We start from the raw sequence: 25,519 nt of genomic DNA, 5'->3' as shown, positions 1-25,519 counted from the left end.
CTGTCGATGACACCTCTGTATGCAGGATCGTATCCCAGAAGTACGTCAGCGTCACGACCCCGACCAGCTGTTCGGGTACCAGGCACGCCTTTATATTTCAGAACTTTGTTAATGTCCTCTGTTCGGATGTTGCTTGGTGTACGTCTGGGACGATGATTAACGTTTTCAGCTGCAAAATTCAAATTGAAAAACCAAATTTAGTCCATGCGAAAAGCTACGAGAAAGCAGTAAATGAAGAATTGTAAAAGAGGAAAATCAAGAGCATACGTGGATAGCCCCATATGTGGGGGCAATGGAGCCCCAGCACTTGGCCATCTTCCCCTAAAGGCTCGAATGCACCAGTTACATAGAGGAAGTCGATCTCATGGTCACGAGCAGAATCTGGCAGATTGAGCACGAAGCGCTTCTCTGCCCTCCTAACTTTGAAGTAGTAAGTATTGTACTCAGGGTTTAGTACTATACTATACCACCACTGGATGTCCCAGATTCCTAAATTGGTTTCTAGAATCCCATTTAGGGCTATAGTCCCCATTATCAGTCTAAAAACGTTCGTAGAAACTTGCATGGGTGTAAGACGGTACCAGCTTAAAATCTGGCGGAGGAGTGGATGAAGGGGGAAACGGACCCCGCCTTCGACAATGGACACGATTGGGATACACATTCTATCCCACGATCCAGCATCCCTATCCGCTCCTAATGGAGCGAGTTCAAGCCCTACGTTTTTAGGGATATTGTATTTCTCTCTAAATGCCGCCATGGCAGCAGGGGTATCACAAAGTTTCCTAAACTTACTGGGTCTAGGAGGGTTGTCGTCCGCCATGAGTGTATTCAGAAAAGAAGAAAAGATGGAAATGGGTACGAATTGAAACCCTAGAAATGACCCACCAAATCTGAGAATGAGATCTCAGACAGAAACCTAAGAAGAAGAAGGGGAATGAGAGCAAGAATCTTACGAGAATATTGTGACGATTCCCTGGAGTGCAATCGAGTTTGCAGGCGGCGGCAATGGCGGAAAGCTTTAAAGAGAAAAACTGGAAGTTTGAATGTTTTGGATGAAAAACCAAAGAGAGCCCTTTCAGGGGTTTAAGGGTAAGAGACGGAGACGAAACGTCTCCTCTCACACCGTTACAGGAAAAAGTAACGGAAAGCAGAAACCGTTCTGACGCCGTTTCATAGAACGTCAGTTCGAAGTTAATGCTAGGCATACGAAAACGTGCCACGTGGAGTCGTTTACCCCGAAATGGTATAATGACATAGGCGCCAAAAGGCATCAATGAAGTATTGAAATTATGACTGCACGGGATCAAAAGAGTTTGGTCTTGATAGAATTCTGTTTCTAAGCGTCATATATTACCCCCGAACAGTGGTAAATACATGAAGCTGGGGAGCAATTGTAGGGAGGTATTCCCGAGCAGATACATTTAGTTGCCAAACACGTGATGTTTAGGAACACGTGGTAAATACGACCAGACTTATCGCCGAGCAGTTCGGTGAACAGCGATATGGACCAGTGATATGAGAAGTCATGGCTATAAATAGACTGTTCGGTTATGATACAGCCGAACAGATGATGTAAAGAACCTAGCACGTGATACGAGTGATCACGGGTTGAAAGCAATGCAATCAATATCCAAATAAATGGTACGTGGGACCATAGTTTGAATATAGACAGGGCAGTCATCATGTTAAACAAGTGTTCGGCAATATGGACCAGTGACATGAGAAGTCAATGGTCCAGAAAGGTTGTACGGGCTCAAGGACCAGTTACATATGAGGTAGTTGGTCCAAGCCGTCTGTTCGGCCATAAGACGGCCGAACAAAGGTAGAGCTCCAATCGAGAGTAGGAGCAGAGGGAATACTCTGGAAGATTCCAGAATAGTCATGTCCCATATAGGGATAAAGATCCCAAGAATATAGGATCTGAGAAAGATACCCAACAAGTATGGGATGTTCGGCTCTTAATGGAAAAGAATCCTAAAAGGACTCTTTTCCATAAACTGATAAAGGAAACGAGACTCCTTGATATCCTGGGTTTCCTATACGAGTTAGGAATCCTATGGCAATAAGGATGCTTGGACAGCAAGCATCCATAAATCTATAAATATGAGGAAAACCTAGAGGTGAAAGGTACGCAATACGTTGCATTATTATTGCTTTCCTACTGATAATTAGGGTTTAATTGCTAGTACGTGATACTAACAAAGGCATCGGAGGGCCTTTGCCACGAGGGGCAAAGGTGCACTCACCCCCTGTCTATTTTGCAGATTAGGGTTCAGACGTCGAGCTAGGGTTCCGGTGAAGAGGCACGAATAAGCCGTTGCAATCCAGTTGATCCGAAGCGTCAATTGTTTTCATCCCCCTACAGATAGATATGGATTAGCTATAAAATTTGCATTTCCAATTCATTTTACTCTTGCAATGATCTTAGAATAAATAAACGCTTGCCACTAATACCACACTTGCATTGATAATGTACTGAGACTGTTTACAAACGCACACACACGCACACACATGATTGACTCGGAGAAAAAACGAAAATGTACCCCAGGATACGGTTAGGATACGAGGATACGAAATATTGGACATTTAAAAGCCAAAAACTAGAATATTCTAACTTGGAGAAGAAGAACACTTTCGTGAGGTCATGTATACACAAAATGACTCAAGAGAGCCGACGGATTCGAGAAACACCTCCCGAAACACAAAACTGCCCAAAAACCTTACGAAGGACACAAAAGGGACACGAGATGGGGAAACAAGACTCTATTATGTCCCGGACTGAAACCGACACCTCCGTATAGTCACAACAGGTCACCATGACTTGTACGGCCTGAGAGAAAAGGACACGACCCTCCGGCACGAGTTTCGACCTTCCGAAACACACATTTGGCCTTGAAATGAGCCACCGAGGGTTCAAAAACCCCGTAAAACGTGATATCTCGAATCCGATGCTTGGACATGGTTGCATATGCTCATATTGACTTGCCGGAACCACAAAAGTTGCAAAAGTACCCTTGGAATAGGACGCGACCAAAATTGGACAGTAGCTGGTGAAATCTGTCAAAATGCAGACTGAACCATCGCGCGAGGGTTTGAGAATGTCGCGCGATGGTGTGGATGATGCTCTGTCGCGCGATGGACTGATATCATCGCGCGATGGTTGGGCCGTGCCAGGCCACCTTTATTTGACCATCTTAGATATTTAGACGTCCAAGCCTTGTCATCAACCTTTAACTGTTCAGAGTACTTCAGAGAGAGGGGGGCAGTGCAGAGATGCCCTTACTTTGAAGAAGAAAACGCCACATGGCATGGAGGTTTGTACTGTGAAGGGACGACACTCTATGCATTCTGCCTATAAAGAGGCCAATATCCTGCAAATTAAAGGCATTTCTCCCACAGTTGGAAAGTCCCACAAAGAAGCAGAATGGCAAATAATCTTCCGGCCTTGATCAGCCCTTGGCTTGCGGCCTTTGTTGCTGGAGATTGGTTGTCATTCCGGTTTCACGGGCTGGCCGCATTTCGCTTCCTTCGCAATGTGAGGGTCCGTCCAGAGTTTCTGAGGGCAGCCCTACAATTCTGGGACCCTGAGGTTCACGTGTTCAGGTTTGGGATTAACGAGCTGTGCCCAACCGTGGAGGAATTCCAAGCATACCTCCAAGGAGTCGCCTCGAGCGTGATTGTCGTGCCGCCTTATAGGAAGAGCATGCCAAAGCTATTACAGTCAAGTCTTGATATTACTAGAGGGGCGGCCGAAAGTTTGCTAACTGGAGGGCAAATCAACATCATGCGCCTAATGGAGTGGTATGGGCCAGAAGGGGACATAGAGAATATAGCCGCGCAGGCTCGACGTCGATTTGCCCTGGCAATTGGCGTGCTGGCTGCTTATTTACTAGTATCTCCAAATGGGCAAGTCAACCCCATGCTGGTGAGCGTCGCCGCTCAAATGGGTGCCCGAAGAAATGTGGTACCACTGGTTCTGGCAGAGACACTCATAGGTTTGGATTTGGTTTCTTCCGGCCAAACAGACGTATTCGGCGGTAGTCCACTACTACTGCAGGTTAGCCTAATTCTCACTCAGCTCTCCTTTTTTCGGCTTTCACACGTTCTGCTTTTACCTCATCTCTCAACTAAGGCCATATCGAGGCTCCTTACTTGTCTTTTCTCTCAAGCTTTATGTGACTTCTTACTTGTTTTTCCACTCATGCAGCTCTGGTTATCTGACAAATTGGGATTGCTCACAGCACCGGAAGCAAATTGGCCTCACCTGCCCGGCCGAATGCACCAACGGGGTATGATCTATCCGGAAATGTCTGTGAACCAATGGTGCGCATTTATGAGGGAAATGCGGCCGAATGAGATCATATGGCGGCATGAAGCTTTAAACATTCCAGACATGGCCCTGAGTTCTGCAGGATTCGAGAGAGTAGTGATAGCTGGGCTGACCGCTTTCACATTCTACATCCCCGGACGCATCCTTCGTCAACTAGGAATGAGCCAAGGACTCCACCGAGCTGGGACCGAAGATTTCCAAGTCCCCGCTTTCACTGCCCAGAATCTGAGAGGGTATGAGCACGACTGGGGCCTGCGGCAACTCGGAGGAGCTGACCCAGACTTTAGTACGGAACTTACACACCGATATCAAACATGGCTAAGAAGGGAAATCACAAGCAGGCAAAACAACAATTGACCTCTAACGAATCCTGATGATCTAGAATAAACCGTGAGCCTGTTAAGGCCTCGAGCACTTTGTTCTGTTTTTATGCTTTAATCTTTTTAAGACTGCTCAGCCTGTGTAATAGAAGTTATAATTTGAATAAAAATGAAAGTTCGAGAGTTTTCCCCTTTGGATCCAAGTGTTGAACCGCCGTGTGACCCAAGTATCGAGTCAACTCCTGGTAATGGGAAACCGTGGATCAAGTTGAAGGATTGTGACTGAATCTCACAGAGAGATTGCCTACGTATCCCTTTTCAGGGAATCAGGTCAGCACGTAGTTCAGGCCAAGGTTCACTCGAGTATTTTAACTCTCCTTTTGCGCTCTAAATTTTGCCTAGTGCTGCCACTTCGGGTTTTCAGCCTAGCGAGCTTTGATTGATGCCTATTTATTTTTGCCTAAACCGCCTTCTCAGGTTTTCGGTCTAGCAGGCTTGCTCTAATTTTTGCTTGGAACCGCCCACCCTTGTGGTTTTCGGCCCAACGAGCTTCTCTCAGGGATAGTATCGTTTGAGTTGATCCAGGTTAACCAAAGAGCTGAATTCTTTGCCGTCAAGATCAATAAGCTGAGCTGCTCCCCCAGAAAGGATGGTCTTGATGATGTAAGGTCCGGAACGCTTGGGTCGAAACTTGCCACGGGGGTCAAAAACTGGTGCCCGGATCTCTTTCGTAACCATGTCCCCTTCGACCAAGTCTCTAGACTTCACTTTTTTGTTGAACGCCCGGGCAATCCTCCGCTGATACCCCTGAACATGATACAGGGCCCGAAGCCTCCTTTCATCGAAAAGCATGAGTTCAACAAATCTCCCACTGAGCCATTCAGATTCCGAGAGTTCCGATTCTACCGTGATCCTCAAAGACGGCACCTCAAGCTCTATAGGGAGAACTACTTCCATCCCGTAGACCAAGGAATAGGGGGTTGCCCCCGTTGATGTTCGAATCGACGTTCGGTAACCCCAAAGAGCTAAAGGCAGTTGCTCGTGCCAGTCCCTGGCGGACTCTGCAGACTTCTTGATGATTGTCTCGACATTTTTGTTGGCCGCTTCAACCGCACCGTTCGTTTGGGGACGATAGATCGTTGAGTGATGGACTTGGATTTTGAATTCTTCAAAGAGCTCTAGAACCCTGCCTTTGAAATGACTCCCGTTGTCTGATACGAACGCTTGCGGAACCCCATATCGGTAGATGATGTTTTTCCTGATGAAGTGAGCGACTTGAACTGCCGTTAGGCTTTTATAAGATTCGGCCTCCACCCATTTGATAAAATAATCTATCGCCACGAGGATGAATCTATGGCCATTTGATGCAGACGGTCTAATCATGCCGATGACGTCGATACCCCATACAGAGAAAGGCCAAGGCGAAGCCATGCCAAATAGGTTAGAGGGTGGAACATGCATTAGATTAGCATGAATTTGGCATTTGTGACATCGCCGCACATAATCTACACACTGAGATTCCATAGTAGACCAGAAATAGCCTTGGCACAAGATTTTCCTAGCCAGCATGACGCCGCTCATATGTGGGCCACAGACCCCCTCGTGGATCTCCTCCATGATCCTAACAGCCTCGGCCCTATTGACACAGAGCTTGTGCATTCCGCAATGAGACCTCCTATATAACTTTCCCCCACAAATGATGTACTGGGCGGCTATTCTTCGCAACGCAGTCTGATCCTTCTTGGAGGCCTCAGCCGGATACGTGCCATTCTCGACGAAATTCCATATGTCATGGTACCAGGGTAGGCCATCATCGACATCATCGATGGCGTTGACATATTGATAAGCGGGGCGGTCCCGTTGTTCAATTAAGACTGGGCGGAGTTTGACCCCGGAGGGTAGTTCGACCATGGAAGCCAAGGTTGCTAGGGCATCGGCAAACTGATTCTTCAAACGGGTGATGTGGGTGAAAGTCACTTTGTTAAAGCGAGGAATTAGCCCCTCCAAATCTTGATGATAAGGTTTCAACCCCTCTTCACGCACCTTCCAGTCCCCATTGGCTTGAGATACAACGAGATTGGAGTCCCCGATGACTTCGAGTCGTTCAACGCCGAGCGTGAGTGCAGCCTTCATACCCACGATACAGGCCTCATATTCAGCTTGGTTGTTTGTAACATCGAAGTTAAGTTTGAATGCAAGCGGAATATGAGAACCATCGGGGGCGATTAGCAAGACCCCGATCCCAAATCCTTTCTGATTGGCCGCCCCATCGAAGTACAGAGTCCAGACATCCTCGACAACTGTTAGCACCTCCTCATCTGGGAACACGAAATCTGCATCTTCCGGTCCATCCACAGGGTGATCAGCCAAAAACTCAGCGATGGCTCGCCCCTTTACCGACTTCCTCGTGACGTATTCGAGGTCGAATTCTGCCAGAAGGAGCAACCAGCGTGCTAACTTACCAGTGAGAGCCGGTTTCTCAAACAGATACTTGAGTGGATCCATCCGAAAAATCAATTTCACTGGGTAAGCCAGCATGTAGTGTCTCAACTTCTTAGAAGCCCAAACCAAAGCCCAACACGTTTTCTCCAAGGCGGTGTAGCGCTCTTCAAACCCAACCATTTTCTTACTCAAGTAATAAACAGCCTTCTCAACTCCCTAGTCACCCTCTTGAGCTAGCAAGCATCCCATGGATGTAGAACTCACAGATAAGTATAGAATCAAGGGCTTTCCAGGCACCGGTGGCATTAAGACAGGCGGGTTTTGCAGATAGTTCTGAATGGACATGAAGGCCGCCTGACATCTGTCCGACCATACAAACGGGGTGTCCTTCTTGAGTAGACGAAACATCGGCTCGCAAGTTAAGGTTAACTTGGCGATGAATCTGCTGATGAACTGAACCTTCCCCAAAAAGCTTCGCACTCCCTTTTCAGTCTCTGGTGGCTTCATTTCAAGCACCGCTTTGATCTTGGATGGATCGACCTCAATCCCACGCGAAGTGATCATGAAACCGAGCATCTTACCTGCTGTGACCCCAAAGGTGCATTTCTGTGGATTGAGACGCATGCGGAACTTTCGGAGCCTCTCGAAAAACTTCCTCAATACAGGAACATGCCCTTCCCGAGTTTTTGACTTAGCAATCATGTCGTCCACGTAGACCTCAACTTCTTTGTGCATCATGTCGTGCAGAATGGTCGTAGCGGCTCTCTGGTAGGTGGGACCAGCATTTTTCAAACCAAACGGCATGACCAAGTAACAATAAGTCCCCCATTCAGTGATGAAAGTCGTCTTCTCACGGTCTTCGGGCGCCATAAGAATCTGGTTATATCCGGAGAAACCATCCATGAACGAAAGCAAGGCATGGCCCGCCGTATTATCAACCAGTACATCGATATGAGGCAGAGGAAAATCGTCCTTGGGGCTCGCCTTGTTCAAATCCCTGAAGTCCACGCACACTCGAATTTGCCCATTCTTTTTAGGAACTGGAACAATGTTGGCAACCCACGTAGGGTACTGAGAAACCATGAGAAAACCGGCGTCGATCTGCTTAGTGACCTCTTCCTTGATCCTCTGCACCCAATCTGGCCTCATCCGCCTCAACTTCTTCTTCACAGGTTTGGCATTTGGTAGCAAAGGGATTCGATGCTCCACTATTTCTGGGTCGATGCCGGGCATGTCTTGATGAGACCATGCGAAGATGTCACTGAATTCTGAGAGCAGCTCTTTGAAATTGTGATGTTCTTCTGGAGATAAAGTGGAGCCCACCTGAACCATTCGGGGATCATTCTCGTCTTTCAAGTTTATTAAGACTATTTCTTCTTTTAACGGCTGAGCATGCCTTTCGTCTTCCCTTTCAATGAGGGCACGGATTTCCTTGGGAATGTCCCCATCGAAATCTATCCCTTCATCGTCGGGGTCGACACAGTTTATATAAAGATCATTCAAGTAGTCAGAAGAGGATTCCTTCATTTCATAAGACCCTGCAGGGTCGCCAAGTACAAGGGAATCAAACTCAAAGTAAAAGCCATGACGTGGAGGGCCAAGAGGCACAAACTCCGACTCAGAGCTAGACTTAGACTCAGAGGACTCAACAGACTCAGTGTCAGACTCTGATACATCATCAATGCAAGTAAGGCGTGGTTTGAAAATGCAATTTTTAAGACTACCCTTTGCTTCTGTGATGAGGGAGAGGGGATCCTTGAGATCGTCGGAACCGAGCATGAACACCTCGGCCTCTTCAGCTTCCTTGGCCAAACCCACCTGGGAGAACTCATAAAATAGCTGCTCTAAGCTCCCTTGATCAAGAGACATCAGCCAATCAGTCTTCGGCTTAGGCTGGCTAAGCTTCCTTTTGAATTCCGCCCTTGCCGGTTCTTCATCACTAGAGGACCAAGTGTCATCAGCGAAAACCTCAAACCCAGGCAGCAAATCCCCAGTGACTGAATCGATAAAAGGCTCAGGCTGTCCGGTGTAGACGTCATTCCCCACTTCGCGCACAAAGTAGCTGTCGGGTTCACCATAGAGAGATCGAGGTTTTCCCGTGCATTTCCTTCTTTTGGCATCCTTGGTAGAGGAAGAGTACCCCAGACCAAAGCGGCCCTCGCAGGAAGGAAAGGCAGGGAACTCCGGGATCCCTTGTTGGTGAATCCCAAGGCCAAGGCCAGGCAAATAGGACATCCTCCTCATGATGTCTAAAGCAACAGAGCTTATGATGAAGTCCCCATCCACGTTGATAGCCAAAACCGAACCAGAAGTGTCGAAAGAGAAACCCCCGAGATCAAAGTCTTCCTCGCCGTGTGCAATCCCCAAAACAGGTGTGCCATCTTCCTTGAGCGGGCGAATGCCCGAGTCCCCGCAAATAGTCAAAGTTCCAGTAGGCAGTCCCAACATAACCTTTTGGTGAAGAGTAGACGGTACAGCCATGATGTCAGATCGGTGAAGCCACGGCCTTCCCAGCAGAAGATTGAAGGTGGCGGGGATATCAACCACATAGAACTCAACATCCATCTCAAATCCCTCAGCGTCAAGTTTAAGCACGAAAGTGCCCTCGACCACGCGACGAGTGCTGTCGTATGCCTTAACAGCCAGATTGGAAGGTGCAAAGTCTTTCTTGACTAGTCCCAAGCGGTAAGCCACTCTCAACGAGCAAACATTGATCGCCGATCCGTTGTCGATCAGAACAGTTGGAATCCAGAGTCCCTTACACTTAACAGTGATGTGCAAGGGGCGATTGTGATCAACCCCCTCAATCGGTAGATCCTTGTCGGTGAAGACCACAGTGTGCTTCGAAGTAGGCGGGAGAATTATGGATATCATAGCTTCAGGCGTGACATCAGGTTGAATCTCAAGACGAGAGAGAGTATGGCAAAACTTCTGACGATGCTCACGGGAGGAACAGATTAGTCCCCAAAGTGATATAGCAGCAGGAATCCGCTCCAGCTGCCTCTGAATCATGTCATCATTCGGGGAGCTAGGAGGTGCCTCAAACGGTGCGGACCTTGAGAACGCAGAAGGTTCGTTCCTTTTGTTAGAAGGATTGGACGAGCTCCCAGCCTGAAGATTAGAAGGCTGAAAAATTCGTCCACTCCTCGTAACGTTGTGAACGTTCTCTAAAGAGGGTATCGCTTGAAGGTCTTGACGGTCATCCCAAAGATCAGCAGGGACTTCCCCCAATTTGCGTTTTCCTTTGTCAGATGGCAGTGGGGCTACAGGTGCTTCCATGCCTAGATCGAGGTCTTGAGCTAAATCATTCCACAGCAGCGACTCCCAGAAATCTGGCTCCTTAACAGCTACAGCCTCCCCAACAGGCTCCGTGTTAGCAATAAACGGGACGTCCCAGAGTCCCCCATCGGCAAGAGAGTGGTTGACAGTCCAAACCTCAGACCCAACTTGGATATTAACCACATCATCTACATCCCAGAGATCTGCTGGCGGAACAAGGTCCGTAACCATAACGCTGTGATCTTCCTCGGTCGGATAAGGCGGTGCGGGGCGCGAGAGCTCCTCGCTAATGATGTAGAATGTAGGATCGTACTCAGTGTTGGTTACAGAGCCCACCAGCCTGTCAAGAGTAGAAGGGAGAAAGCATTCCCCCAAGACGCGAGTTTCCTCCTGAACGAAACCTTCTTCTATGAATTGAATCTCGTGATCGGGCAAAGCATATCCCTGAGGAGGATTAAGATCGAATTCTAATGGAAACTGCCACGCGGGCTCGGGATCCCAATAGTACTCCTCCTCAGGCAGAACGGGCTCGGGCTGTTGAAAAAGCATGTTCAAAGAGAATCCATCCAAAGGGTCAAGCATGCCTGCCTCATAATTAGCCATCCAGGCATCATACCAAGCATGGTTAAACGGGACATATTCGGGGTCCTGGGGGAAACCGTCTAACTCTAGCTCCGTCCATTCATTGATTATGGGGGCTGCATAATCATCATTATCGGCGATAGCCCATCCTACTGCTTGCATATCAACCCGCTGTTCCGGTAGAAGAGGGATGGCAGACCTAAAGCGGCTTATCAAATTCGGAGAGGAGTTTGGATCCGTCACATCAAAATACGGGCTGTCCAAGGAAGAAGCAGAGTTGAGCTGCATGGCCGGAATGGACTGGTGAAACAGCTCGCTGATGGAGGCGTTGAACACAAACGCCCCATTCTGCAAGCGTGCGAGAGGCACATTAGGATTGGACGACTGTCCTTCTTCAAGATGGATGTAGGCAATCTCGGCTTCTGGCTGAGAAGGGATAGGCACGACCGGCCTAGGTTGGTTTGTTGAGGTTATATGGTCAGTGGGGTTGAATATAGTGGAGCTAGGGCTGATATGAGTGGAGCTGATGGATATTTGGTTGATGCGGGGAGCAGCATTGTGCTTCGGCAGGGAGTTGGAAAGGATGTTTGGTTTTTGGGATGGTGGGGGTGGAGCATGGAGAGTTCCTTCATCTATGAGATCCTGGATCGCATGTCGGAGGCGAAAACAGGAGTCCATAAGATGCCCAACCCCTTGGTGGTAGGCACAATAAAGGTTAGCTTTGAAGTTGGGTGAAGGGTTCTTAGGCAAAGGAGTCGGGTCAAGGGGCTTCAGATGCCCTGACTGGATTAACTTTTCCATAACAGATGACAGCGGAGCTTCAAAAGCGGAGAAACTGCGGGACTGACCGCGGGGCCGGTTATTTTGTGGGGTTTGCACCTGGTTAATCTCAGCGACGCGATTGGTTGTATTGGAAGAGGAAGCATTAGTGCCGCTAGTTGCTGTGTTGGAAGATGTCCCACTGCCAAACAACGCATTGGTGTTTCCTGAGTAAACCCGAGGCTTTGGTTTCGAAGGGTTAGAAGACTCCCCTCTTGACAGAATCCCACTTTGTAGCGCATCCTCGATGGCCAACCCAGATTCGAAGAAAGTATCAAAGTTCGAGGAGGCTTGGACAAGAACCAAATGCCTAGCGTAATCAGGCTGAAGATTGCGAGAGATGATTCGAAGCTGATCTCTCTCACTCGGGCGATCGGTCATCTGAGCAGCCTTCGTCCTCCATCTCTTGACAAAATCCGCAAAGGATTCCTTAGCCTCCATTTTTGTGGACTCAAGCTCTCGGGTTGTCATTTTGAGCTTGGAGTTGTAACTGTACTGCGAAATAAACGCAGCACCGATATCCTCCCACGTCCTCCTTTTAGCAATGTCGAGCGACAAAAACCAGTGAAAGGCAGGTCCTGAGAGAGTCTGAGGGAAGAGCTGGGACATGGCTTCGGGTTCAACAGCCAAGAGTTTCATGGCGGCATGGTAGCCATAGAGGTGAGTCTTTGGGTCGCCACTTCCATCAAACTTGGCGAGATCAGGCATTTTGAACTTGTCGGGGAGCTTAGCATCAGGATACAAGCAGAGGCGATCCAAATCAATTCCCCCGGCACTGATCTTTTCAGACTTGGACACAGATTCCTCCAGCTTGACGATCTTCGCCATAAGAGCAGTCATGTTAGGATCCAGAACGGGTCTTGCCACAGCGAGATTCAGATTCGCAACCTCCGGGTGAGCCTCTCTCGGGTTGGGCTGAATTATGATCCGCCCCGCATGGTTAGGGTCTTCAACAAAGATTGGTTCCGCATGGTCGTCCTCATCGACCTCGCCTCCCACTTCTGCAGCTGGTGGAAGACGAGTGTTGATAAGGTCATTGAGCCTGATGAGGTTCGCGTCAGTCTGAGCACCCCTTTGCTGCATGGTGGCGATGCTGTTCTGGATGTTCATGAGCATGGTTTCGAGACTCAGTGGTTGCGGATGATCTGCCATGATGGAGGTCCCAGATGAACTTGACGGGGAGGTTGGCGATGCCGGAGATTCAATTTCCTGGAGAACTGACGGTGATCCTGATCGTAAAGCGGCCAAAAGGGAACCCGGAGAGCCTTCCGTTGTGACTGACTGAGCTTGCAACCTGACTAGCCTTTGAATGGAATTCTGATGCAGACGTTCCCAAGTGGGTTTGGCTTTCTGCCTCGATACTTTCCTTGGCGGCGCAATGGTTCAGAATTCTGCTTTGCTTCGCTTTGCTGTAAGAAAAGGTTCGATAAGGGCCCTGCAGCAACCTTACTCTAAGCAAGAGACTTTAAAGTGATAATGCAGCCATCGTCGTTAGTGTCGCCCTTAGACTCTAAGACTACAGACGGGTCTGTCTCATGATGTTCGGACGCTGCTAAAATCCTCGGATTTCTTTTCGAGAGTGTATCCTCGTTTGGGTCGAATAATACTAAGAGATGTCAAAAATAGCCTAAGCCTCTGACCTTTCCGTTCTTGAAGTTTCAACTTTGAACTTGGAATAACTCGGGGTGAATGACGTGACACCTTAACCGGGGCGGCGTAGGCAACACAGTGCCATAGCCTGAGCGGTGTACATGCTGTGCACGATAACCAGGGTGGTGTGAGCATCACGGCATTCTATTCGTCGTTCCTTGTTTTCTGTTTGAGACTTCAATCGGGAATGGCCAAGGACTTAGAAAATTTCGATTTCCCGAAGTCTTGTTGATCCTAGGACTTTTGAAAATCTGACAACATGCACCGCGAAGATGCATGACTCTTCATCGGACCTAGCAGCGTCCTAATAAACATAAGACAGACTCGAAAGAGAGACAACCTAGAAGTCGCCCTAAACATGCCCCTACGCAAAACGGTATGTATGTACAGTGCATGCGATAGGAAAAGCAGTAACACGTAGACAATATATGGGGGTTAGATGCAAGTAGATCTTACCCTGCAGGTACCTATCCTAGTTTGGAGAGTTCTAGTGCTTTATATATGCAAAGGCTGGTTTTGGCTCGTAACGGGTTCCTCGGACTAAAGCCAAGATATACCTCCCACTGCCCGCGTAATCGCAGAGCAACAGTCGAACGGTAGAATGACTCATCATCGTCGAAGGTTGTTGGTCATTCGGGGTCCCCGAGCTTCGGTAAACCGTGCCGGATTGCCAAAACGATCCAACGAGGCTTATCCCACATCGATGCATATGAAAATGCTAAAGAAATCGATTAATCGAATAGAATCGCAAATTCGCAAATGCCCTTTCAAATTCGGCTCACTTTATTTAATCAATGCTTAGAAGAAACTACACGAGAGAACAATCGGAAAAGTCCCAGATTGGATTGGCCGGACTCGAGGTCCCGTTAAACCACCATTCCAACCTTCGGCAGCGCGAAGCTCACCGTTTTGACAAACTTTTGTGGGATTGTTCCTCAAGTGTATTGAAATCTAAACATAGACCAATATAGGTTCTCTCCCCAGCAGAGTCGCCACTGTGGGCATGCGTGCCCTTCGGAACTTCCGGATTCCGAAACGCGAGGGAGCGCGAGCGGGGAAGCAAGCGCTCGCAAAATACAGAGTCGCCACTTGGGTTTTGAAGGTCCGACACCCAAGGAACCGTATTTCGAAGCGCTTGCCGCGCTGTTTCGATTTGAAAAAGTTAAGGAACCAGTCCGTCATAACCATATTTGGGTTCGGGAGCCCGGTTACGAGAGGGGAAGGGTTTTATGGCACCCCTCTCGCCCGATCCGGAGATCGGTCTCTACTTAGGCATTTGCGAAAATGTTTGTTTTGCGATTCTGTTTCATTAATCAGTTTTTAGCCAATTAGGGCGGGGGAACAGTTAATCGGGGATTAAAACTGTAACAGTTTGCAGGATGTGATAAGATATGGCATGGATTAGTAAGATGACAAGTAATAAATGGAACAAAGTTCAAAAACATCGATCATACATCAAGATAGCGCTGTGTATGATTTTGGCACGAAGAAACAGCCAGCTTGCATGCGTGAGTTCATCCGCATGCAAGCAAACCGTCGCGCGACATTCCCATACCCTCGCGCGAGTGTTCATGTTTCACCAATGGTTTGAATTTCATTCCCTTCTGGGCTCTGGAAGGACCAGTGCTCACCCAGGTGCAAACCAAGCAGTTTATGGTACTTGAAAGTAAACAATATTACAGCCAACAGATAGAAATATTATGAAAAAGCAACCCCTAAACAGTGGGGGTGTCTAAATGAAGGCCAAGGCCAAGCTGGTCATGCAAGGGCATTCCCTGGGAGAGAGAGAACCATCGCGCGACAGTATGAGACAGCCGCGCGATTGTTCTGACTGGATTTCCAGGAATTGCTTTGCATACTTAGGGCTCTGAGACATGTTCAGGAGCATCCCAAAAGCATTCCAAACCAAGAAGTGCTATAAACTAAGCCTAATAGTGATTTTCAACACGCAAAACAGCAAAGCAGTGAGCTAAATCTCCTTTAAAGACTTTTAAAAGAGCTATATGCACAATAATAAACGTAAAGACCAGGGTCCCTTCCCCACGTGGTCCATTCTCACGCAGACAGAATCGTCGCGCGAGGAAACGGGACCATCGCGCGAGGGTTCCCCAGCCAACAGACTCTTGAAACTCTGCCAGCTTTAGGGCCAGAACTGGTATCGATTACCAACCTTGACCCTGCCAGCCCCCCTCAGGGGTTCGAACAGTGAACAGAAAGATATTATACCTTTGCTTTGAGTGCCTTGGAAATGGCTTGAATGATGAGATGGTGAGATTTGGAGGGTGATTATGTGGGTTTGAGTTGTGTGAGGTATTTGTGCTTGAGCTTTTCTCCTTCTTTCTTAGGGAGTTTTTTTGTAACCCTTTGCAAGGAAGCATGGGGGGGGGTATTTATAGGAGAAGGGGGTTAGTGGATGGCTAACCAAGCCCTTGTAACCAGCCAACAATGCTGGTTACAAATGCTTGGTGGAGGAGTGGGTGACAAAGGTGATAGGAGAATGGGGGGTGAGGTGGTGCAAGGGGAGCCCCCCCCCCCAGAACGCTGTTCAGCCGAGAAAACGGGGTCACATGGGTCTGTAGCCCCCTGACCAACACGCAATCTGGGTGAAAATGACAGGTGTTGACCATCGCGCGATGAAGTGAGACCATCGCGCGAGGGTCCAGCTAACCCCGCGATGGTCAATGGTCAAAGCTTTGACTTTGACCACCACCTGGCAAATGAACCATCGCGCGAGGGTTCCGATATGTCGCGCGACATTCAAACCCAAGGTTCAGGTTCTGATTTAAGGTTTTAAGGCTAAGGATGGGTTCCTCACATGCCAAACTCAAGCCATTCCAAGTTCTCGGGACTGTTTCGACCTGACTCATCATCGGGGAATCAAGAAACCGAAGAAGAAAGTAAAACGATCGGGAAGTCAGATTGGGGTGTCTACATAAGGGCAATAATCTTACTATCCTGTTTCTTCAAGAATAAAGTGTGATCTGAATTACTCTGATGGTATCCAAAGGCTCTCATGGATTTTGTGAGCCTGCCGAACCAAGCTCTCGGAGACTGCTTCAACCCGTACAAAGATTTCTTTAATTTGCACACCTTTTGACAGTGTACTTTTGGTATCATGCAACCTGGTGGTAAATCCATGTATACTTCTTCAGACAACTCACCATGTAGGAAGGCGTTTTTCACATCGAATTGTTGTAATGGCCAATCCAAGTTTGCAGCTAGGGACAACAAGACTCTAACTGTGTTGATCTTAGCTACTGGTGCAAATGTTTTTGTATAATCTATCCCATAGGTCTGAGAGTACCCTTTTGCCACCAGCCTTGCCTTAAAGCGTTCAATTGTGCCATCTGCTTTGTGCTTCACAGTATAAACCCACCGACATCCAACTGGTTTCTTCCCCGGTGGACGGTCAACAAGTTCCCAAGTGTCATTCGACTGCAATGACTGCATTTCTTCATTCATAGCGGCTTTCCACCTTGGGTTAGCTAAGGCTTCCTGCACATTGTTAGGAATAGATACAGCAGATAATTGATTTACAAATGAATTATTCGATTCTGACAAGCGATGGTTAGACACAAAATGACTCATGGGGTATTTAACTTTACTAGAAAGTTCAGGTTCATATGTGGGCTTAGGAATACCTGTAGTTTGACGCAATGGGAGTTGTTTTCTAGATGGTACATGTCCTAAATCAGGAACATCCTCAGCAAACGATTGATGTGGTGCTTGTAGTGTAAAGGATTCGTGCTGAGATATATCCTTTCGATGATGTTCCTCACTTTTCTCAGCGTTGTGATATTCATCGCTGCGGTGTTCCATTCCGCTGTGATGTTCCTCACCGCTGTGATATTCATCACTATGATCAAATTCGTTTACAATCCTGTCGGCAGGTTCAGGCTCATTCGTATCTAACTTCTCAGGTTCAGGGATTAGAAGATCATAGTCTAGAGACTCATAGTCTATACTTTGAACTTCTTCTTGGTTCCCCCCTTGAAGTTCAGACCCAGAGGAATAGTACATAGAGTCTTCATGAAAAACAACATTTAATGTCACAAACATCCATTTGGTTGGAGGGTGATAGCAGTTGTACCCCTTTTGATGAGCAGCATACTCTAGAAAGACACATCGCAATGCTTGAGGTGTCAATTTGTTTCGCTGATGTTTATGAAGATGTACGAATGCTACACAACCAAAAACATAGGGTGGTAAGTTGGGTACAGCTGGAGCAGTGACCGCTTCAGAGAGAGCCTGAAATGGTGTCTTGAAATGAATAGTGTTAGAAGGAACTCGGTTGATCAAATATGTGGCAGAAGTAAGTGCATGTCCCCAATATGATAGAGGCATATGTGCTTCTATTAATGAAGCACGTACAACCTCTAACAAATGACGATTTTTTCGCTCCGCCACCCCATTCTGCTGGGATGTATTAGGACAGGTAGTTTGATGAATAGTCCCATGAGCTTCCAAATATCGCTTCAATTCAGAGCTTACATATTCACCTCCATTATCACTCCGGAGGACTTGTACTTGGGCATTATACTAACTACGGATCATCCTATCAAATTTCTGAAACAAGAAGTTAACTTCACTTTTGGATTTCATTAAGCATACCCAAGTCATCCTGGTACAGTCATCAATAAAAGTAACAAACCAACGTGAACCATCCAAGGTAGTAAATTTAGATGGACCCCAAACATCAGAATGTATGATCATAAAAGGGAGTGGGCTTTTATTTAAACTTAATGGAAAAGATGTGCGATGACTCTTAGCGAGTTCACAAATATCACACTTAAAACTAGTAACATCAAGATTTTCAAATAAACTAGGGAACAACTTTTTCAGATAACCAAAGGATGCATGCCCCAAGCGTCGATGCCACAGCCATATCTCAGATTTATTCTTCTTCCCCTCAGAATCTCCTATTGTCAGAGCTTGACGCAACTGGGCTGAACTCTTTGACCCCAAGTCTAAATAATATAGCTTCCCTCGCCTAACACCACAACCAATCGTCTGCCTTGTTTGGATGTCCTTAAACACACAAGATTTAGGCTAAAAAATAACGACACGAGATAAGGCAGTGGTTATTTGAGAAACTGACAAAAGATTATAATCTAAAGCGGGAACAACCAAAACAAAGTCTAAATTCAAAGTGTCAGTGAGGGACAAGGATCCTTCCCCAACAATCGGGATCGAGGTACCGTTGGCAGTAGAAATAGAACTTTGTGAGGAAGTTTTCAGATGTGAAACTTGTCTAGAATCAAATGTCATATGGTCCGAAGCACCAGAATCAATTATCCATGTACTATTAGAAACAGCGTCAGAAATATTTAAAACCTTACCACCATTACCTGCCATTGCTGCTAATGCCGAGATGTGTCCAGCCGCAGGTTGACTAGCCCCTTCATTTTCTGTTGTTGCTTCAACAACCGCAGCGGTGGAGACCTTCTTGGAATTCTTCTTCTTTGAATCACGATTATGATCCCACCATTCTGGATACCCCACCAGTTCATAGCACCGACTTTTTGTGTGACCAACTTGATCACAGTGAGTACATTTATAGGAAGATTTATCGCCACCAGTAGCACCCTTAGGATGGCTGGACTTCGTTCGGTCCTGCTAGTGTTGAGAGGACCAGTTTTGAGTGGACTTGTTACGAGTTGCCATGGCGGAGGCTTCAAAATTCTCTACTTGCCCGTTCATCACTCCACGTCGGACATCTTCGCGGCGAACTAGGGCATAACACTCTTCTAATTCAGGGATAGGATCCTTCCTCAAGATTTCGCCACGCACTTGCTCGAAATCACCTTCTAATCCAGCGAGAAAGATATGCACCCTTTGTCGTTGAAGCGAGTTTTGATAAGATGCAACATCTATCTCGTTTACCATGACCACTTTATCACGATGATCCAACTCACTGAAGATTTCAGTCAATTCTCCATAATATATAGAGAGCGATCTACCATTTTGTTTGGCAGAGAAAGCCCTCTGGTTTAAGGTAAAAACCTGTAATTCATCTGCTCCATCATAAAAGGCTTTAGACAGAGCTTTCCAAATATCGCGTGCCGTAGGTAAGCGAATGTATCGCTTCATGATCTCCGGGGACATAGACATCAGCAACCGTCTTTTGACCTTTTGATTGTCTACGTACCACTTTTCATAGCCTTCATCTTTCTCCGTAGGTGGCGGCGATGTGCCACGAATGAAAGAGAGTTTCTCCTTCTTAGCAATGTGCATCTCCAACATTTGAGACCACAGATCATAGTTGGTCTCATTCAATACAATTCCTGCATTGAATGATGAACCTTCGTGTTGAATAATGATGGGGGTAGATTTGGTGCCAGATGTTTCAGAACCTGACTCGCCCATGGTTTAAGGATTCAAAGAAGAATAATTTTGGGTTTCTAGCTCTGATACCAAGTTCAAATCAGAGAAAAGAATCAATTATTATTCATACCATTGCAACCTATACACGTACATATTTATACATGACCGAGGCCCCTATAATCAAGCCAAATCCCTATAATTAAGCCTATCTAATCTCTAAGCTAGGAAAGAATAGATAAACTAGGAAAGAATAACAATTACAAGATAATTACATGATCTCCGTAATTCACAGTAATCAAGAGTGATTCGCGGTAACGGGATATTGTAACATCTTTCAGTTGTAAGGTAAGATGCTTGTTTCGGATCAAAAAAAAGAAGAAGATAAGATGCTTGTGTTATGGCAATGGGCAATCTGCGAAACCATTTCTATCAAATGTTGGCATGCCGCCCCAAAATCAGAATATTCTGGACAATGAAACAAGAGTGCGGAATGTCTTTGCACTTACAGAAGCCGCAATTTTGACAAATTCCCAAGTTCTGATGGTAGAGGACCAGAGAAGCTATTTGAACTAAAGCTCCTGCAAAATTAGCAAGTTAACAACACCGGAATAGTACGAAGAAGTAACATGTGAATGTTATGCAGAAAACAGGATTGTACATTTCAGTTGTGTACAAGTGTCACAAAATTTCAATGGGACAAGGAACTGAATGCCACAGCAGCAAACAACTGCTTTAAATAAGAAAAAATTCACACTTACAAAATGGTATTTACATGGCACGGTTGTTGACACAAGATGAAGATACTTGGGCAAACTGTACTTGTTGGCCTCAGGTTGCATTGCAGTCAATATAATGCAAAAGAAATTTTTTTTTTCCTTTTATCCCTTAAACTATGCATATTTTCTCTACGTAATCCCTAAACTATCAATTTGATGATTTCATCCCCTCAACTATCATACCGTTAATTACTTAGTCCAATAGATAACGGAAATTAGAAATTTGGACGAAAAATGTCTCGTAAGACCCTATTTGGGACCTTGTATAGCAGATATTTGATTATGAGAGCTTTAGAGATAAAAATTAATTATGACTCTTAAGATAAAATGATCAGAAAAATAAGATATTTGCATTGGTTCAAACAGATTGAAAATTAGAGCACTTAATTTTTTTTACAAGATTTATATATTAGAATCTTACGTGACATTTTATAGAGACTAATACATACATTTTTTTTTTTAAAACACTGAGTTCTTTATATAGAATTTAGACTGTTTATGTATTAAAAATATGGTTAAAAATTAAACGCTCTAATTTTCAATCCGTGTGAACCGGTGTGAAAATCTTATTCTTCTAATTATTTTATGATAAAAGGTTATAATTAATTTTTCTTTCTAGAGCTCTCATAATAAAGTATCTGCTCTAAAGGGTCCCAAATAAAAAACAGATATTTAATTATGATAGCCCTATAGATAAAAATTAATCATGACTCTTTAGAATAATATGATCAGAAAAATAAGATTTTCGCACCGTTCCAAACAGATTGAAAATTCAAGCACTTAATTTTTTTAGAAGGTTTATATACTAAAAAATATGGTTACAAAATTAAGTCTTCCAACTTTCAATTTGTTGAAACCGGTGCGAATATCTTATTTTTCTAATCATTTTATCCTAAAAGTTCATAATTATTTTCTATCTCTAAGGCTCTCATAATTAAGTATCTACTCTACAGGCTCCCAAACAAGCCCTACATGGCATTTTCAATCCAAATTTCTAACTTCCGTTATCTATTGGACTATGTAGGTAACGTATGATAGTTGAGGGGATGAAATCGTTAAATTGATAGTTTAGGAACTAAGTAGAAAAAATGTGCATAGTTTGGAGGAGAAAAAGGGAAGAAAAAAAACTCTAAACCAAAAACATAGTTTCCACTTAAAAACGTAAAAATTCAAGAATAACATACAATACTATCAGATTCGTGAGATTTCCAAGTGTCTTCGGAATCTCCCCAGATAGTGCATTAATCCCTAGGCTCCTGACAAAAGTACATGAGGTGTCAAAACATTGAAGGAGTCTAGCTACACGTGGGTAAAATGTTAACGACCGGAAGAATGCTAATGAAAAATAAGGTGGCTTACAGATACCGCATTTGAGTTAGATTGGCAATGGATGAAGACAGGGGACCAGTCAGGTAATTTTGGGCCAAGTTCCTGCAAAGTACAGAAGAAACTTAGTAGAGCATTGTTTGATGATCAGGGAGAATTTTGAATGACTAGCAAGGAAAACTTTATCCAAGAATGCATTACACATGTAGAAATATGGATAGGAGCTGCATGCATCATAATTCTAAGGTTTCAGTTTGATAGTAATGTCACATAGAGAGAGAGAGAGAGAGAGAGAGAGAGAGAGAACAAAAGTGTAGAAGGAAAACAAAACATATATTATAGAAAATAAAAATAGTGGTGGGGAAACATACAGATAGGTGAGGTAAGTCAACGACCATAGCTCATCAGGGATTCCTCCAACAATACTTAGCGCATAGACTTTGCTGTTACATAATGGTAAAGAAGGCAAGCATTAAGTGGAAGACTTCAAAAAATGTACTAAGAGCTTCAGTACATAAATCTTACAGGTCGGTGATGTGGCAAGTAGTACCATCGCATTGGCATTTGATACCGGGATTGTAATCTCCATTCGTGGTCTCGATGCTCGTCAAGTCGACAGCTGCTCCACTGCATGGTTCTCCGCTGATGTTCCATTGAGTTAAATCTGCCGAAATATTCCATTGGCTGAAGACGGAGTTCAAAGCACTCACTGCCCGAAATTTCAAAAAAGAAAAGATTTTTGAGCAAAATTAAAGTTCAAATTTTCAAGAAATGATAAAAGTGCAACAGAGCATCCAAATCTCCCTCTTTACTTCCCTCTTCAAACTAAATTAAAGATTTCTAACTTTGCTACAGTAACTCTTTAATTTTCACAAGTCACTATTCACTTGTTACTTATTATTTTAATATTTTTATTTCACTGCTACAGTGACTCGGCTTAATATTTTTTTATATTTTATTTGGTTCTACAACTCTCTTAGGGGTCTTATATGAAAGTCCTAGGGATAAATATAAATTATGACCCTTTAGGATAAAATGATCAGAAAAATAAAATCTTCGCATCGGTTCAAAATGATTGAAAATTGGAGCATTTAATTTTTTTATACTATTTATATATTAAAAAATAATAAATAATTAAGTGAACAATATTTTTAATGGAATAATTATAATATAAAGAGTCTGATGCAGTAGAAATTTTAAAAGTGAATAACTAAAATAATAAAGTAACTTTTTAAGGTGTAAATTAGTCCAAAATGTAGAGAGCCTGATGCGGATGCCCCTAAGCCAAGAAACAATTTGATACCACTAAAACAACTTCGCCAAAAAACCTTATAGAACCGCAATCTTTAAAAATGACTACTGTCTACAACCATGTTGGTGGAAATGCACACATTCATTTAATTGTCTCTTAAGGACGAAATTTAATTTGCACAATTTGGAGTAGGATGCCATTTTTTTATGGGGCGGAATGGGGGATGATGCCGAGTAATATTGCTAGAATAAAAAAAAAATTGTTTCTAAAGTAATAGAAAATGTAACATATTTATAAGAAAGTTATTTACAACACAAACCAATTGCTTGAATTGTCTCAGCGGATTAAGTCTTTCAACAATTCAATGCACATAAATTAAAATACCATATTCAGCAATCTTGCTCCAATTAGAAAGAATATCTCATTTTCAAAATTTATTCCAAAATCTTCAAATTTGAATCATGTTGTAGGTTCTATCATAGAGGGAAAAAAAACAAGACTATCGTAGAATTGTAAATAATTGGTAAAATATAATGCTTATTATAGCCCATGGGTTAATCATTTTTAAATTTTGGACACTATGCATTAAAAAATTCAAAAGTGCTACACACATAATGGTTATGTAAAACACAACACACAATCAATCTCTAGCCGTCCATTGCTGTAATAAATGACCAGGATTCGCTCAAACTCTTCCCCATAAAAGTTAAACTTTTCCGTAGAAGAGTTTGTATAAAATCTAGACCGTACAAATACATCTGGACGATCAGAATTACGCACACAACCAACACAACGGTTGCCTAAGTAGCATTTTTGTAAAGAATTTCAATTGTTTGTGGTGGCTATTTTTGCATTAGTCTTCTCATTTCGTCAGGGTAAAGCCTTGTTCTTTTTGCTTTTTGAAAAGAATTTTTCAAAAAATTTCCCCTAAATTTCTCCTACTTTCAACATTTCTCTCTATCTCTCTCCACTTATTATCCCTACTATTTTTCAAAAAACAAACCAAACACAGCAAATTTTTCTAATTTTGAAATAAAAAGTTGATAATGAAATGATATACAAAATATATGAGATTGATTAACAAGAGAACTAAAATAATACATGAAAGACAATTCAAAAAGTTATTACTCCCTCTGTCTCAATTTATTTGCTCATATTTCCTTTTTGGGATGTCCCAAGTTTTTTGCAAATTTCCCAAACTAGAACCACCAAAATCTAAAATTTCAATTTTATCTCTTTGTATCACATCTAATTATAGTTAGTATTTTAGTGTTAAAGGCTACTTTTGGACCCAAAGTCTTCAAGTTAATAAATTGAGAGAACTCTCGTAATGAAAAATAAATTGAGATGGAGGGAGTACAAAATTGAAATAAAAAAAAATGACTGAGTGCAAAAGTGTTCCTTTTTTTTTTTTCTTTTTTATGGGATATCAATTTAATTGAAACGAACAGAGGGTACAAGTGTTCTGTTAGCGTAAAAAAAGAAAATGAAGTGAGAGAAACTTCATCTCTGTGGAGAACAAAAGTACTAAGTTCTGGTTTTGGACCCACATGAAAAGCCATGTTTCGTAACTTGAGAGGCAGAGGGGCACTCTTTCATTCGAATCATTCAGTTGAATTCAGAGCAGAAGACATGCAAGTACCCGCCCAGGGATCTCCCAAACATAGAACGAGAGAGAGAGAGAGAGAATTAATTAGAGTTTTTACCTTCGGAAGCAGGGGTGGTACCATTTCGAGCTCGAACAATCTCAACAAAGCCCAGGAGGGAAACGTAGTAGTAAAAGGCTAAGCTGGCACAAAGAACTAATGTTGGTGATCCACCCATTACTCTCCTATTCCACTGTTAATGGATTGGTAATCAATTAATGGAGATCCATTCAAGCCTAGCCTTGTGGGAATATTAGAGAGAGCAATGTTAGGAAAATAGAGTATCACGTTGTTTGGGAGTGGAATGGATGATCACTTAATAACATTTGGACCTTTTCACCTATTGTTTTCCATGCCAGAACCAAGGATATTGAGCTTGATTACCATTATATCCAAGAACAAGTCTTGGCCAAAAACATTGTTCTTTATTCCATTGGGACAGCTGCTCAAATAGCCGACATTTTTACCAAAGGGCTCTCGTTTTCAATTGCTTAAATCCAAACTAATGATTGGTGCACCACCCATTAGTTTGCAGGGGGTGTTAAGCCAGCTCAGCTTTGACTTCAACCTCAGCAATCCAAGTTTGTGTTTCTCATCCAATAAGAAAGCTGCAAGGGTTTTGTGTTTCTTTTGAGTCTTGTTTGTATAAATAGATCAGAACAATGATTTGTAAGGCAGCAAAAAACAGTTGAAACAAAAATGAAACTTGCTACGTTTGTTTCTCTCTCTAGATTTTCTCAAGCAGTCGCAACTCCACAAATATTGTTTCATGG

At 44.2% G+C, this 25,519-nt stretch overlaps 1 protein-coding gene across 5 annotated transcripts in view; it reads right to left on the bottom strand.

The window, feature by feature from the left end:
* Positions 1-24,960, bottom strand: part of LOC131328971 (probable LRR receptor-like serine/threonine-protein kinase At1g56140) — a 55,871-nt gene extending 30,911 nt beyond the window's left edge. For 4 of the 5 annotated variants that reach the window (XM_058361964.1, XM_058361965.1, XM_058361966.1 and 1 more), the window contains exons 1-6: positions 24,807-24,960; positions 22,374-22,557; positions 22,220-22,291; positions 21,882-21,953; positions 21,707-21,778; positions 20,253-20,324 (exon numbers count right to left, since the gene is read on the bottom strand). In XM_058361964.1, coding sequence (XP_058217947.1) covers positions 20,253-20,324; positions 21,707-21,778; positions 21,882-21,953; positions 22,220-22,291; positions 22,374-22,557; positions 24,807-24,924 — 590 coding nt within the window. In that variant the 5' untranslated portion in view covers positions 24,925-24,960. The remainder of the gene's footprint in view (positions 1-20,252; positions 20,325-21,706; positions 21,779-21,881; positions 21,954-22,219; positions 22,292-22,373; positions 22,558-24,806) is intronic. The other variant, XM_058361967.1, reaches the window with a different exon arrangement.
* Positions 24,961-25,519: the final 559 nt, after the last annotated feature.

This window comes from Rhododendron vialii, chromosome 6a (genome assembly GCF_030253575.1).
Source record: "Rhododendron vialii isolate Sample 1 chromosome 6a, ASM3025357v1".
Classification (NCBI taxonomy): Eukaryota; Viridiplantae; Streptophyta; class Magnoliopsida; order Ericales; family Ericaceae; genus Rhododendron; species Rhododendron vialii.
This window is presented reverse-complemented; position numbering and strand designations above follow the sequence as displayed.